This window comes from Exophiala oligosperma (assembly GCF_000835515.1).
Source record: "Exophiala oligosperma strain CBS 72588 unplaced genomic scaffold supercont1.5, whole genome shotgun sequence".
Taxonomy (NCBI): domain Eukaryota; kingdom Fungi; phylum Ascomycota; class Eurotiomycetes; order Chaetothyriales; family Herpotrichiellaceae; genus Exophiala; species Exophiala oligosperma.
The window spans coordinates 631,714-646,264 of record NW_015622822.1 but is presented as its reverse complement, the minus strand read 5'-3'; the positions used below and the strand labels follow the sequence as shown (position 1 = coordinate 646,264).

Genomic DNA, 14,551 nt, shown 5'->3' with positions numbered 1-14,551 from the left:
ACGAGAACGGCACGACCGAGATCACCAAAGCCCACAAATGGCCGTGCAGATTATTAGCGCTGATTCACACTGACATCTGAGATCGCACGATGATTCACTGAGGCTTGGAATTTTTGCTGGGGCCTCCATTTGCCCTCCCGAGCCTTTGCCCCCCACTAAACTGTCGTCAATCAAAATAAAAAAATCCTTATCGAACAGCACAGCAATTACTTCTCTTCAACAGCTTTACACCTCAACAATTCTACTTTGTTCGAACAGCAACATTAGTCGTGTCTGATCGAGGCACAGCTTTTTCTACTACAGCTCAATCACTCGCCTTTGGCATTCCAAGGGCACCCTATACCACGGCGTCGACATCGTTCGCGCTTCGCTTTCAAACTGCATCATCCTGCAAACACCGACATATTCTTAACACTCGTCCACCACCTGCTGAGCTGCCAAACGTCAATTCCGCTTTCTGCTTTTCAGTCTGAAAGCCCCCTGCAACAATCACCTCCCGTTCAGCTGCCGCATAGGTCGCCACTCGAGGTTCTTCCTCCTCGTGAGGGAGAGTCAGTGAGGCAAAGCCAGATCCCCAGAGGAGCAGAATCCAGAAAGCCCCCCTAACGTTGATTGTGCATGGTTATGGCACCTTCTGCGATTGCCATTGACCACCAAGAAACCACTATTTTGAATGACAATAAAGTCGACTATCTCGACACCAACAACAATCATGGCGTTGAATCCGATGTGACTGGCTTTGCCTCTAAGGCTTTGATTAGGAAAGTTCTTCAAGAACACATTGACCGTGTCAATGTTGATACTTGCGAGCCCGGCGAAGAAGATGCGTTTTACGTGGCGGATCTAGGTGAAGTTTACCGCCAGCATCTTCGTTGGAAGCTCAATCTAGGCCGTGTCAAGCCCTTTTACGGTTAGTCCAATCCCCCTTGCTCGATCTGTGTTTCCAGTGCTGATCTCAAACAGCGGTCAAATGCAACCCAGACCGGGAAGTGCTTCGCCTTTTGGCGAAATTGGGCACAGGCTTCGATTGTGCATCTAGGGCTGAAATCGATATGGTGCTCAGTCTTGGCGTAGCCCCAAACCGTATCATCTATGCCCAGCCTTGCAAAACAAAATCATACCTTCGTCACGCTCGCAAGGTCGGAGTTACTCAGATGACCTTTGACAACACCGATGAACTCCGAAAGATCAAGGAATGTTACCCCGATGCTGAATTGGTTCTTCGAATCTTGACCGACGATTCAACCAGCTTGTGCCGCCTTAGTGCCAAGTACGGTGCGAGTCTGCTTGACGCGAAAGAGTTGCTCGCTCTGGCAAAGGAGCTCGGATTGAACATTGTCGGAGTCAGCTTCCACGTTGGATCTGGAGCCAGCGATCCAAATTCATTTGGACAGGCGGTCAAAGATGCTCGATATGTCTTTGACGAAGCAGCTGAGCTCGGATATGATCTGAAGATGCTTGATGTTGGCGGAGGTTTCGTTGATGAAACATTTGAGATGTTTGCTGGAAATTTAAATGAAGCTATCGAGGAACATTTCCCACCTCACGTGCGTGTCATTGGAGAGCCTGGTCGTTACTACACGTCCAACGCCTTCACGTTGGCCGCCAATGTCATTGCCCGTCGCGAAGTGATCAGTGAGGAAGAGGGAGAAAAGGCATACATGCTCTACTTGAACGATGGTGTTTACGGCAACTTCTCAAACATCATTTTCGACCATCAACACCCAGTGCCACAAATCCTCTCTGCGCCAGAAAACAAGGAGAGACTGGTCGAGTACTCCATCTGGGGACCTACCTGCGATGGTATTGATATCATTGCCGACCGTTACTTCCTGCCCGGGGTTATCAATATTGGCGACTGGTTGTTCTTCGAGAACATGGGGGCGTACACCAAATGCTCGGCTACCAAATTCAACGGTTACAATGATGACCACGAAGTCATCTACATCTCTAGCGAGCCTGGGGCGTCCGCCTTGCTTGGATATTGAGACCAGGCGGATTGACTCAAATGGGGCTGGAAGGGACGCGATATGGGGTTTCCGTTGAATGGCTCGCTTCGGTCACCTGTGCGTTCCAGGACATTTCTTTGCTGTTATCACACACTCTTTTGTACATCTTATACACAAATATTTTCAGAAGCCAATATTCTCCCTGTCGCAGGGATGATTCAATTCATACAGACTTTCCGTCCCCTTATTGTTTCATCAGCCACCACCGCATCTGTGTCTAGAGTTCGTGTTCTGGTGCACCGTAACGTATTGCCTTGCCTTCTATTAGAAGATAAATCCTGTAGCTTTCCTCATTGCCTCATCAAATCAAACGACAGGAAGAGTAGTGGTTGACAACAACTTCCATTTATCACGTGTCGGCCTTCCCATGCTTTGGGGAACGTTTTATGTGCCGACGTCACCAGAATTTGATTGTAATTTATTCGGCATCAAAGCCTCGCGCAAGAATTCATTCCTTACTTCAACAACGAATTTCAGCGAATTTAGACCACATATACCAAGGAAGCACCAATTCTATTTTCTCGCTTGTTGTACTAGACCAGACATTTCCTATTCTTATCAGCCATACTAGGTACCTTGAGAATCCCCAACAAATTCTCGTCTCTAGCAACAATTACAGGACAGACGACGAACTCGGGGCTTACGAGCAATGGCTCCGACTCCAGTCACTATCATAACCGGCTTCTTGGGAGCAGGGAAGACGACGTTAATCTTGAATTTAATTCCACAGTTGCCCAAAAACTACAAGGTAAGCAAGGATATTCCTTTGTCGCCTTCACGAAGTGCACAGATATTTGGCTACTCTGGCAGACCGATCTGAGCTTGCTTGGATGCGAGTTACTGATGCAAACTATTTAGCTCGCCCTCCTCAAGAACGAATTTGGAGATGTTGCTGTCGACTCACAACTTGCAGGCTCGGCTTCCATATCTGGTGTGAAAGAACTTCTCAACGGTTGCATCTGTTGCAACCTCGTTGGTCAACTCAGCGACGCACTGTTTCAACTTCGAGACACGGTGAACCCGAGCAGGATCATCATCGAAACTTCTGGCTCGGCGTTTCCCGCGACTCTGGCAATGGAGGTCAACAGGGTGGCACGAGAGAACCCCGGAACGTTCTCCTTGGATGGGGTCATCAGTGTGATTGATGTCGAGAATTGGAAGGGCTACGATGACACCAGCTACACGGCCAAAATGCAAGCCAAATTCACCGACTTGATAGTATTCAACAAGTGGGAGCATGTGGATGAACGGAGGTTTGACGAAGCCCTGGACCGTGTGGGCGATCTCGACGTCCAAGTTGCGTGGGTGAAAAGTGACAAGGGATGGGTCGACTTCGAACTGATCATGGGTATCGACGGCGCCATGGTTCGTGCACAGGGACTACGAGGGGCCATCGAGTTCAATGAGGAGTCCGAACATGACCATACCGACGGTCATGGACATTCGCACGGCCATCATCAAGAAGAGGTCGAGGTGCTCAGCGTTGTGCTGCGTAATCAGGACACCTCCAAGCCGCCTCAAGGAGTGGTGCTGGAGTCTTTTGAGGATCTACTATTGTCGGCACCAAAGGACGAAGTCTATCGGATCAAAGGCCTTGTCTTGTCGTCCAAACCCCCTCCCGATTCGACCGGCGAGAGTAAACCAGGGATCTCGGTTGACTCGGAAGGCCAAAGCCTTTATGTGTTGAATTGGGCCTTTGGACGCTGGACGTACACACCTTTGCCCGGGACGGCTTTCAAGGCGATGGAATCAGCAAGCGCAAGACTAACATTCATACTAGCCAGAGGGGAGTCTACTAGATGGATCCGAAGACTAGAAAAGGGAGACTTTATTGCTCTTGAGGGAGAGGATGGAAAGGAGGAGAATGGGGTGTTGAAGATTGAGAAAATTACCTGATGGACTTGTCTGAATATTACCATGGCTACGGTACGAGATCATGACCATTACTAGAAGCATAGTCTAGAGTACACGAGATTGAATGACTGCAAAGCCATCGTGCGTGACTACAGGAGGTTAGAGGTTCCTGCAATGACTGAATCTTGTTAGACCTGCGGTTGAACTCACAGAATAGACCATGCAAGTGATGTATTGTTTTCCATAGCAGTCATAAGTGAGACCCAGTCAAAGATAGAGGATCTGCGAAATGCAAAGTGATGTGCCTCTCTGCCTTGCCTCTCTCTGTTTAAACAGTCGACTTACATAAGCAAAATTCGGCCAAATTGCCCGAGGTTTGCAGAGTAATTAGTCATCCATCCATCTCACCACCGTCGATGTCTTCATCCTATTCAATCAATTCTCAATCTTCTTCTGGAATAGGACGTGTATTCTGTCATTTGACAGAGGTATGGGGTATGAATCTAGGGACGAGGTCCTGCGAACCAGGCAAGAGCCCTACCCTATCATCTAGACCGTCTACACTACATTTCTGCCCACTCTGCGATAAACCATTCATCAAAGGTACGGTGTTGCTTGTATTTGTGAGGAAAATTTCCTATCCTCTAATAACGTCCTATAGAGTCCTCACGAAATCGACATCGCCGCTATTGTGGAAGTCGTACGTCAAGCCGACCGCGATCTTGCAGGGCTTGCAACACTTCAAAGGTCAAATGTAGCTTCGAGAAACCGTGTCTGAGATGTACGAAAAGAGGTGTGCCTTGCGTTTATGATGAATCAGCATCAACGCGCAACCCGAGGTCGTCGTCGCCCGTGGACGAACGTATAGATCAACCCAAAGTCTACAGCCCCACGACGTCACCAAGTGTCGGCGGAACATTCTCGGGCAGTGATCCGACCATGTACACCGAACCGACCGACTCTGAGCACAGCACGACCGGCCTCGAGCCCTGGACGACTACAGCCAACGTCGACAACAGCGACGGTTTTGTCCAATTAGTCAACTCAGAGCCATACTTGTTTCAAGACGCATTCAGTACCTTTGACGGCTCATCACTCTTCGACGACTTGATATGGGACCATCCCGGTTGCTCGAAAACCGCGCCTACGGCGGCGAAAGGCGGGATCGTCCCTGTGGAGCAAGCGTCTGGCTGGTGCACATGGACACAACGAGGCCTTTCGTTTGCCGTCGACACCGACACTCCTCTGGCGAGGACCGTTTCTGGTCACGCGCGACCAGAAGCTCACCGGAGTGCCGACCTCGTCATCCAAGCGTTGCGCGCGTTTCCTGTCATGATGCGTCGGAGAGAGACACTCCCTTGGTTTATTCACCCTCACTCCAATGTCCTGGCGACAAAATCAACACCACCATCGGATCTACCTGATGCTCTATCAACTTGCATGGGTATCGCACAGATGTTGGCTTCCAGCACGCCAGACACAAAACCTTTTCTCTGGCGGACCATCGGGGCGGAATGTAATCGTCTTGCAAATGAGGTGTGTGGTAGTACCTGGCCCTTAGAGACAAAAAGTATAGACCGGACGAACTGACTGGTAGCTTTTAAGATGCCTCGGATGTCTCCATTCGACAATCTCGCGGCACAACAAGCTTGCATGGTATATTTAATCATGTGTATCGTGGATCACTCACCGATCAATGCCGGGTACGGTCAAGAAATCACACACATACTATTTGTAGGTCACCTTTTCTTTCCCGCACACATACACAAGAGTGGTGGCTAACCTTGTTTCTAGAATTTTTGCGTCACCTTCAAAGGCATGTTTGGTGGACACGGGAGTGAAAGTGAATTGACGAACCCAAGTCTATGTTGGGAAGATTGGATCTTTGCAGAATCCCGGAGACGGTATGTTTTGTGTGAGACACGAGGCAAGTCAGTTTTTTTGCTGATCACGGTGTCGTTTTCAGAATGACGATCCTGTGGCTACTCATTGGATGTGCCGCCTGTGTGAAAACTGGTGGTGTCTGCGACTCTTCAGGGAGTACAAGAAGCATGGCACTCCCCGGACCAAAACCAGTGTGGGAAGCAACCTCCCAAACAACGTGGGAGACGGAATACGCCGCCAGTCGAATGCTTCAAATGGACGGACTAGTCACGGTCGGTGATCTCGTCGACACGCAACATTCGGCCCGCGACGATTCTGTAAGTGCGAGAAAACTGGACTGCTGGAACGCAGGAATCGACAATGCCGGATCATTGGTGAATCTGATTGGAAGTATGGTATGACAACCGATGATACGACCCTGAAAATTTCCAAACCTCAACGACCTTTGATCGACCGCGCCGTCGCCTAGATTTCACCAATTTTTTCTTCCAAAAGAAAAAGAAAAAAAAAAGAATTTCTACCATGCAATGGGACCGTGGATGTTGGTGAAAGTACCCGTCGGTCCCCCTTCCTCGGCGGTGGCCAACTCGACGATCCTCCTGGCCCCCACCTCGGGGGTCTCCCCCATGGTGTACCTGGTCAGGGCGGAACGGACCAGACCCGGACACACGGCGTTGACCGAGGCCCCGACGTCCTCCAAGATCCTGGAGTACTGGACGGCCAGCATGTCGACCCCGGCCTTGCTGGTGTCGTAGGCCTTGTAGTCGAGCGGGTACCAGGGGTTGGTCTTGACGCCGGCCTCCTGGATGGACCCCATGATGGAAGAGACGAAGACGACACGCGGGTGGTGTCGGGCCGCCGCCGCTTTTCGCAACAGTGGCACGCACGCGTCGGTCAGACAGGCCGTGCCGACGACGTTGACCGACACGGTCCGGGTGAAGATTTCTCTCGTCGTGAGGCCCTTGGTCGACTCGTTGACCCCGGGCACGTAGTCGATCAAGATACCCGCGTTGTTGACGAGGACGTCGAGGAGACCAAAATCCTTTTCGATCTTGTCGACCGCGGCGGCGATGGATGCGTCGGAAGTGACGTCCAGTTGGACGGCCTCGGCAGAGTGTCCTTGGGAGGTGATGGATTTGGCCACTTTTTCTCCCGCCTCCAGATTCCGAGAACCGACGAGGACGTGGAAACCATGGTCTCGAGCCAGGATCCTGGCGGTCGCTTCACCAATCTGTTTTTTGAAGAGGGCAAAAGTGGGTCAGTCAGATCGATCAATCAATCTCACGAGCAGGCGGTACTTGAGACTACTTACGCCAGTGTTTGCTCCCGAAATCAAGGCGATTGTTTTTTGGGTCGTAGACATGCTGGGGTTTGTATTTCGTGACTTTTTATGATAGAACTTGTAATGGTCTTGAAGGGTGTTTAATTCCTGAGATGCTCAAACCTCGAAGAATTTATAAACATATCTGCATGTGTGTGTGTGTATATATATACATACCCAAGCTCAGTACGGAGCATTCGTGGATGACAATTTGGCCGAAAGATGTCTTTCGACCGCCATCCTTTCGCGACTATGGGTTTACAAGCAATTCGGCACATTTGGCCGATTATCTCAAGTCAAAACGTCTATCTGTTCGTTATCCATCTTTGAAAATGTCAAAACACCAGCCGGATCAAAAACTACCCTTGTCAAACGACTTTAGTATGTACTGAATTAGAAAAATGTGAACTATTGGAAAGGGGAAAAGTCGTATATACATATCTGGGTAGACCTCTACTTTGCTGTATGTTTGTTGTATGAGAGACGGTATACGTACAATCATACTCGTATGGTTTTCATTCTCATGCTCACGATGGTGCTTCTACAACAAAGGTTTCAACTCCCCCGTCGTCCCATCCTGTATGGTCTCATTCAAACCCAAAAACCTGACGACCTGACCCATGTGATCGAACCCCCAGAACCCTTCCTTTTGTCCGTCGACGGTCTCGCACTGGAACCAAGGCAACCCAAAAGCACCATCCTCGTAAGCTTGTTGTGTGCGAGAGGACAATTCCGTCTTGACTTGTTTGGTGGACATTTTGTTCAAACAATCGTCGACGATTTCCGAAGGTATGACTTTTTTCAGGAGGCCGGCAAAGACTTGAGTCTCCCAAACTTTTGTTCCTGTCGCGTCGGTGTCGGGTGGCGCCCAAAAAGTACCATACAAGACATCCAAAGCGGTCACCAAATGTTTGGGACTCGTCAAGTTCAACGCGGTCAAAAATCTTTGAACGTTCAGGGTAGGCGTGGACATTGGAAACCCCGGGGGGAATTCCGTCCTCATCGGTATGTTGAACTGTCTGGTCCACCGGCGTCTCTCCTTGTCGATGTAGACCCCTTTGTTGGCGATACTGATGGGGGTGGTGTTGTTACATTGTTTCATCAACCCCCCCAGGAAGATGGGGGTGTAGGTTATTTCCACCCGAGACGGGGAAAAGGTCGGATGGTTCTGATGACAACAAAGAAGGAAGAAATCGGTCAGAATTCAGAAAGGGTCAAGTTTTTCCAAGGTTGTTTGGAGACTGGATGGGCATACGTATGGCGAGTAACAAGACACGATGACTCGGTCATGTATGCAGTATGCGACGACGCACCAGAAGGAATAAAGGGGGAAAAAAAGAAAGAAAAAAAAGCAAAAAATTTACTTACTCTGAGCATATAATAACCAAGGTAGGCAAATGGACTGACAACGTCCACGTACAATGTTATCTTTGGTTTGACATTCGTATTGTCGGCCATTTTTCGTCGTCCTCTCTTTTTTTTCCCTTCCAGTGGGTCGACTCTTCTTTTTCTTTTGGTCGTTGTCTTTTGGCTGCAGGGCTATCCTTCCAATTGGATCGGTCGGTGAAGTTGAGTCAAGCAAGGGTTTTTTTCCCCCTGGTTTGTTGAGTAATATTGAAACAAGTTCGGTGGTGGTACCTCGTTACGCGTGCGATCCGTGTTAGACTCGATCTCGTATTGGTTGGTTATTGTTTATTTGTTTATCACTGTTCCAAAGTCCCAGGTTCTGTTTTTCGATTTTTCGATTCCTTCTCGATTTCCGTACCTTTTGTGTTTCTTCTTCGAAAAAGCAAAGAGAGATAAGCAGTAGAGTACGGGCTTACCAAGTAGTATAATACTCGTTCCTTATGGACAAAATGTGGAGTAAAACAACCGAGGTTCATTTCACACGAGTAGAACAAATCTCCCCGGCAAGGAAGAGAGACCTCGCTCAATACTCTCGTACAGTATCTCCTGTAATATGTAAAAAGACTTGCAGAGTGCTGGTTCCGCACCCCGAGTCCGAGGTCTTGACTCGAACAGTACCGCAAATAGATACATACACCACTACTACACGTACAATGGGTAGTCAAGGCACTACTCCGTATTCTGACCGACTTCTCCGTATTCGAACGGAATCTACGGAGTATTACAATAGATTACATGACCACCAAGTATCTACCTACAGAGTCCTCGTCCTTTTAATGTCCGAGGCAACTACAAATAATCTTAATGGTACAACCAAAATGAAAACAATGGTCAAAAATGTACCACTCACTAGTCACCACTCGCCACACAGAGTGAACCCAATGCCATCCCTATCTACCCAGCACACAACGAAACGAAACAATGGAAAAAACTGGGAGCGAAACATCGTACACTGGAGAATCTAGGTATGCATTGAATACTCCATAAAATGCCATGTTGATATTCATGCTACTCCGTGACGGGTATTTGGACCCCTTCAAGAGATAAATGTACCATATCTCTATGCACCTCTCAAGTAACACCCTTGGAGAGACCCCTTGGTACAATTCATCCTTGTACTCATTTTGAAGAACGAACCCCAAGCTCCTTCGTCATATCTTGTCTTGCCTTGTCTGGAACGCAATCCTTCGACCATTGGCCCATTCCACCGAGAGTCGCTAGTTTCCAAACTCATTTTTGGTCCTTGATAGGAAAGTCGTTACCGGTGGTCGATTTGTCTAAGATATATTATTAGTATCTAACACTTCCCACGTGGCACAATATCTCAGACAAGATATAAGGGTACTTACACTGCGTTCGGATAAAGTTGGCAATCTGGTCATCCTTTGCTTGTTCAAGAGCACTCTCATTGTCTTGTGGTCCTTGTCCCAGGAATCTCTCTTGAACAAAGTCGATCCCTGTATGTGACGAGAGAATCATCAGTTAGCTATTCAAGATCTCTCGAATCAGTACCAAGGTGGACAAAAAGTTTACTCACCCTTGTCAAGTCCATCCTCCTTCTTCTCGGATTCTCGGCCACCACCAGCTGCAGTGTTGATCTTGTCACCGATACCACCTAGAAATCCTCCATTTCCTTGGTTCTGACCCTGTTGCTGTCCTTGACCTTGACCTTGACCTTGTTGTTGGTTGTCACCTCCGGTGAAGCTGTTCAAGGCACCTTTGAGCTGATCCATTTTAAAATTTAGGATTTGAATCTAATCGATCGAGTGAGATCTTTGTGAGGTTTCGAGGGATACGAAAGGCGTAGAGTGAGTTATGTGAGGGAAAGAAAGAGAAGAAAAGGACAGAATGATCAAGGCAGTGTGGGTTTATGTAGGTCTTGCAGAGTTGTATGTCAAAAGGTGACACATTGGGGACCTGAGAAGCAACAAACCGAACAAGAAGCCACCAGCAAGATGAAAGCGGGGAGCCGTAACACGGTGACGAAGCAGCTACCGAACGATCCAGCCAAATTGAGCCACCACGACCAAGTGATGAGCTGGAACGGTAGTGTAAAAGCTTGGATTCAATCGTTTGACATGAAATTCTTCGGATGTGATATGAATTGCGCAAAGGAAACACAAGGAATAGAAGACGCTGCCACGCAAGACGCAAAGAAAGAAGAAGAAGCAATCATCAAGGTCTGACGTCGGCCAAGCGAATCGAGTTTGTATTGGTCTCGCTTTTTTTTCAGCTCGGAAGATACACGACGATGCCCATCGCTAATACCCTTATGGAATGGTAGACACCGGCCCTAACGAGGAACCTTGGACGAGTGTAGAATGGCCTAGAACTCATACCTGGCTGCAGCTGTCATAGGCGCCACAAAGGGGGCTACAGGCATCACCGGCACTACCGAGTACATACAGCCTCTCTATTCAGCCCAGCGTGCCCTTACCTGTTGTACCAGATTGATCACAGCTCAAAATGGTCCGTACAAGCTGAATATCTGCATCGATAAGAACCAACTCAGCACGAGTAATGTCTGTCCAAGTCATACCCTCATGCCATACTCGTACTCGGCTCACCAGGAATATCAGTGTCCACCCTTTCACTATCAACTTCATTTCTTTCTTCCTCCTCAACTTCCTTTTCCCAATCATCCACAACCTGTGCTTCTACCCTTTTTCTCAACTTTGCTTCATTCTCTTCTTTCTTCTTCTTTGCTTCTGCCAACCGACTTCCCAGTACTGTATACACAGGTCTTTGTCCAACGGGTCTAACCTGAGGAACAGGTACTGGTGCAGCCCTTCTCGCGGCAACTTTAGACCACCCGTTCGTCAGATTGTCACTGGGTTTTCCTTGCTGTTGAACAACTTTGATGTCTATACCGGTGGTGTCGAATTGGCAAAGTACCACCGACCCTGCCAGATTGTGTTTGGACACTTCGCCGGCAATAGTAGGCTGTAAGCTGGTCAACAGCGTCGTAAGCTGTTCTGGCGTCTCCCAAGACATGGACGGGAGCAGAGCCACTCCTTCGTCGTTGGGCAGAAACACAATGTCAAGGTCAATGGTAGGTGTTGCCTTTTTGACCACAGGCCGGAGTTCATCTTCTGTCAATGCAAATTTCGGTTTGGTCAACATCAATCCATTGTACTCATGCTTGACCTCATCTGCTTTCCGTTCTGGAGCGCTCTGAACAGGTGCAGGGACGTTCAGTTGAGCTCGCTTAACTCGCGCAGCCTGTACTAGAGTCTTCATCGGTGCAGCAACAAACTTGGGTGTTTTGAACAGGACAACATGACGATGTGGCTCTGGGTCGAGACTTTCTGAATCAAATCCGAAATCTTCGGCGAGACTGTGAATGAAACTCCGTTGTCGGCTCTTCATGGGTTGGCAGCCATATCTCTTCTGTGTCTCGTCGGCCGCAAAAAGTCGAAGCGCCTCTTCCTGCGCATGGGCCCATGCGACATCCTCGAGGTACATTTGTAATGTGGCTGTCGAGTACGGAACATGGTCGTCAGTGTGGTCGTCCGAAATATGCAGGGCCATGGCCAGTTTTCGATTCCTTTCCAATCGAGCACATTCATCGTCACACTTGAGTGATGTCTGCCGTCCAGAAGGCTCAGGATTGCTTGATCGTGCGTTACATCTTACTTCTTCCTTCTTTCGCTGACAGTCGCAGGTAATCATGACCTTGAATGGGCATGGTCTGTCCTCCTTGCACGTCGAAGGAGCATGGCACGGTTGTTCGCAAGGGTGCCCACACGTCTTCTTCGCCTTGCCGCACTCCTGTTGACAATGTTGGTGAGCATCCTCACACTCGCCTGCCTTGTGGCACGTCTTGCGGCATGTATGCGAACCGCATTTGAGTGCTTTGCCACAGACCAGACCACAAAGGACATCAATCCGCCAGCACGGCTGATTTTTCAACGTCTTCTTCACGCAGAGGCAATCCTTTTCTGTCAGGAATGGACACTTCGGGCACTCTTCATCTTGGAGATGGCAATTGTGCGCCACTTGAGGGTGTCCACAATCCTTGGTTCTGGTGCAGGGGAAGTTGCATGGTGGAGGTTGTGTACCGCACGGTAGAGGTGCTTGCAGGACAGTCCTGCCACATGCGCACGCAATATCGTCAAAAACAGCCTCTTTGCAGCTTCCGCATGGGCCTCGGTGGCACAGATCAATGCAATCGTGGTTACCACACTTGAGTCGGCGTCCACAAGGACGAGTGCATATATGCTCGGCCTCGATGTTTTCGTCAAACACCCGCGTGACAGCCACGAGAGGTTTCAGCTTCCGTTTCGTAGCCTGACGTTCCGCGGCTTTTCTCTCTCCAGTACAACATTTCTGGCCACACTCGTGCCTACCACAATTTAGACTCGCCTTGCACAACCGGCCACACTGAGGAGGATCCTCCGAAGCTTCGTGGCAAATGACCTCGAACGAATTTCGGCCGCATCGACAATTCACCGAGACTTGGAGGGTACAAGGCTCACACTCGTCCAAATGACAGGTTTGTCTGCACGGGTGACCGCAGGACAGTGTCTTTCCGCATTCTTTTTGGCAACTTGGGATGGGGTCTGTGCATGATTTTCGAGTATCGATATCTAGCTCGGCCAGAGCGGTCTTACCGCAAGGGCAGAACTTGACCACATCAACAGACCTGGGACAGTGTGCTTCTTTTTCGTCTTGGGGATGACACGGCTTTTCGCAGTGATGCTTTCCGCAGTCCATCATCCTCCCACACAGCTGACCACAATCGAAGCAGCCCGTCCAGGAAAAGCTCTCCTTTTCGTCGCCCTTCTCGTGACATGGTAGCTTCTTTTCCACTTTCCCACAATAACATTTCACTTCAACTTCCGTGGTACATGCACCACAGAGACCCTCGTGACAAGATCGTTGGCAAGTGTGTTCTCCACAAGGCATGATATCACCGCAAACCGAGCCACAGCTCCATCCAGTCTCGTAGTTTGTCTCTACACATCTTCGTCTGGTCTCCTCCTTACCACAGAAGCAAGACTGCGTCGGTCCCATTGACGGACACGGTGGGCATGGTCCAGCGTGACATAGCAGTTCACATGGGTGTGGACATGGTTTGGGAAATGTTCTCTCTCGACCACAAGTCTGCCCGCACGAATGTGGTGGCAGGCCTGAAATCGTCTTCGGATCCAGCTCTTTCTCACACCAGCACGTGTACGATGATGGCGTTGTGTCTTTTGGCAAGTTGCAGCCTGGGCACCTCCACTGCTTCCCTGAATGAGAGTCATCCTCCTCCTGACCAGCAGGGCGGTGGACGGCCGAGCCTTCATTCTTTGACCATCTCTTGATACATCCAATGTGGAACACCGTCCAGCAAGTGCGACATGACCACACTTTGGAATGTCTAGTCACTTCATTCGTGCATATCGCACACTCATAAACACCACTTGAGATATCTTCGTGTATTCGTGATGCAATGTCGGGCGCTGTAGATCGGGACAACGAGCCTCTTCTCGCCTGTGACTGCGGCTGTTTTGGGGCTGCAGGTCTTTGATCATTTCGATTTCGAGAAGGGCGGGGATTCGAGGTCTTTGGCCTGGGGCTCGAAGCTGCAGGCACTGGGGGTAATGAGGCCGGCACAAACATTGGTGCTTCTGCGTCTAGTTGTGTAAGTTGGCCACCAAAGGCTCTTGTCCCCGCCACTCGTGGAGTATCTTGTGCCGGCCGTGGTGTTCTTGGAGGGCCTCTCCTTCTAGATCTTTGTCCTCGGTTGCTTGGACCCGCTGGTCGCTGAGGATTAGCTGACTCCATCGCAGTTGTCTGTGGTTGTGGTTGTTCCAAGGCGGTACGATCCAGGGTGGTGGGTGGTAATGAACGGTTCGATGACAAGCGGATCAACTTAACGCTCTGTCAAAAAGGAAAGATATTTTGGAGGGTCCCAGTGAATAATCTAAACAGAATATAATAGTCAGTAGCCGGAAGGGTGTCCTACAGGAATGCAACGACTCCCTACTTTTCTATGTTTGAATCGAACAGTCACATTCACTTAGTGGCGCTGATTTTCTTCGTAAACTCGCCCGATGTTCTCCAAAAAATCATGTCGGGGACGTCATTG

General features: G+C 49.4%; 6 protein-coding genes across 6 annotated transcripts; 3 read left to right on the top strand and 3 right to left on the bottom strand.

Moving 5' to 3' along the window:
• Nucleotides 1–618: 618 nt before the first annotated feature.
• PV06_05617 (uncharacterized protein) lies at nucleotides 619–1,988 on the top strand (the record flags this gene model as incomplete). Its single annotated transcript, XM_016406640.1, has 2 exons — nucleotides 619–910; nucleotides 964–1,988. 2 exons carry the CDS (start codon nucleotides 619–621, stop codon nucleotides 1,986–1,988), a joined length of 1,317 nt encoding a protein of 438 aa, XP_016262244.1.
• Nucleotides 1,989–2,448: 460 nt separating this feature from the next.
• On the top strand, nucleotides 2,449–4,126 carry PV06_05616 (uncharacterized protein). Its single transcript, XM_016406639.1, has 2 exons — nucleotides 2,449–2,757; nucleotides 2,868–4,126. The coding sequence occupies exons 1-2, from the start codon at nucleotides 2,659–2,661 to the stop codon at nucleotides 3,903–3,905; spliced, it is 1,137 nt and encodes a 378-aa protein (XP_016262243.1). The 5' UTR covers nucleotides 2,449–2,658; the 3' UTR covers nucleotides 3,906–4,126.
• Nucleotides 4,127–4,279: 153 nt separating this feature from the next.
• On the top strand, nucleotides 4,280–7,379 carry PV06_05615 (uncharacterized protein; the record flags this gene model as incomplete). The annotated part of the gene is made up of 5 exons (XM_016406638.1): nucleotides 4,280–4,466; nucleotides 4,525–5,399; nucleotides 5,469–5,597; nucleotides 5,658–5,767; nucleotides 5,830–7,379. 5 exons carry the CDS (start codon nucleotides 4,280–4,282, stop codon nucleotides 6,146–6,148), a joined length of 1,620 nt encoding a protein of 539 aa, XP_016262242.1. The 3' UTR covers nucleotides 6,149–7,379.
• A 230-nt stretch (nucleotides 7,380–7,609) lies between these two features.
• On the bottom strand, nucleotides 7,610–8,777 carry PV06_05614 (uncharacterized protein; the record flags this gene model as incomplete). The annotated part of the gene is made up of 2 exons (XM_016406637.1): nucleotides 8,437–8,777; nucleotides 7,610–8,236 (listed from the first exon to the last, which is right to left on the bottom strand). The coding sequence occupies exons 1-2, from the start codon at nucleotides 8,524–8,526 to the stop codon at nucleotides 7,610–7,612; spliced, it is 717 nt and encodes a 238-aa protein (XP_016262241.1). The 5' UTR covers nucleotides 8,527–8,777.
• A 928-nt stretch (nucleotides 8,778–9,705) lies between these two features.
• Nucleotides 9,706–10,208, bottom strand: PV06_05613 (uncharacterized protein; the record flags this gene model as incomplete). Its single annotated transcript, XM_016406636.1, has 3 exons — nucleotides 9,706–9,752; nucleotides 9,825–9,932; nucleotides 10,013–10,208. 3 exons carry the CDS (start codon nucleotides 10,206–10,208, stop codon nucleotides 9,706–9,708), a joined length of 351 nt encoding a protein of 116 aa, XP_016262240.1.
• Nucleotides 10,209–11,016: 808 nt separating this feature from the next.
• On the bottom strand, nucleotides 11,017–14,247 carry PV06_05612 (uncharacterized protein; the record flags this gene model as incomplete). The annotated part of the gene is made up of 1 exon (XM_016406635.1): nucleotides 11,017–14,247. One exon carries the CDS (start codon nucleotides 14,245–14,247, stop codon nucleotides 11,017–11,019), a length of 3,231 nt encoding a protein of 1,076 aa, XP_016262239.1.
• Between the last annotated feature and the right edge of the window lie 304 nt (nucleotides 14,248–14,551).

Coding starts and splice junctions, on each gene's coding strand:
- PV06_05616 (XM_016406639.1), top strand. CDS start 2,659: ATGGCTCCGACTCCAGTCACTATCATAACCGGCTTCTTGGGAGCAGGG. Junction 2,758..2,867: donor AGTTGCCCAAAAACTACAAG/GTAAGCAAGGAT, acceptor CAAACTATTTAG/CTCGCCCTCCTCAAGAACGA.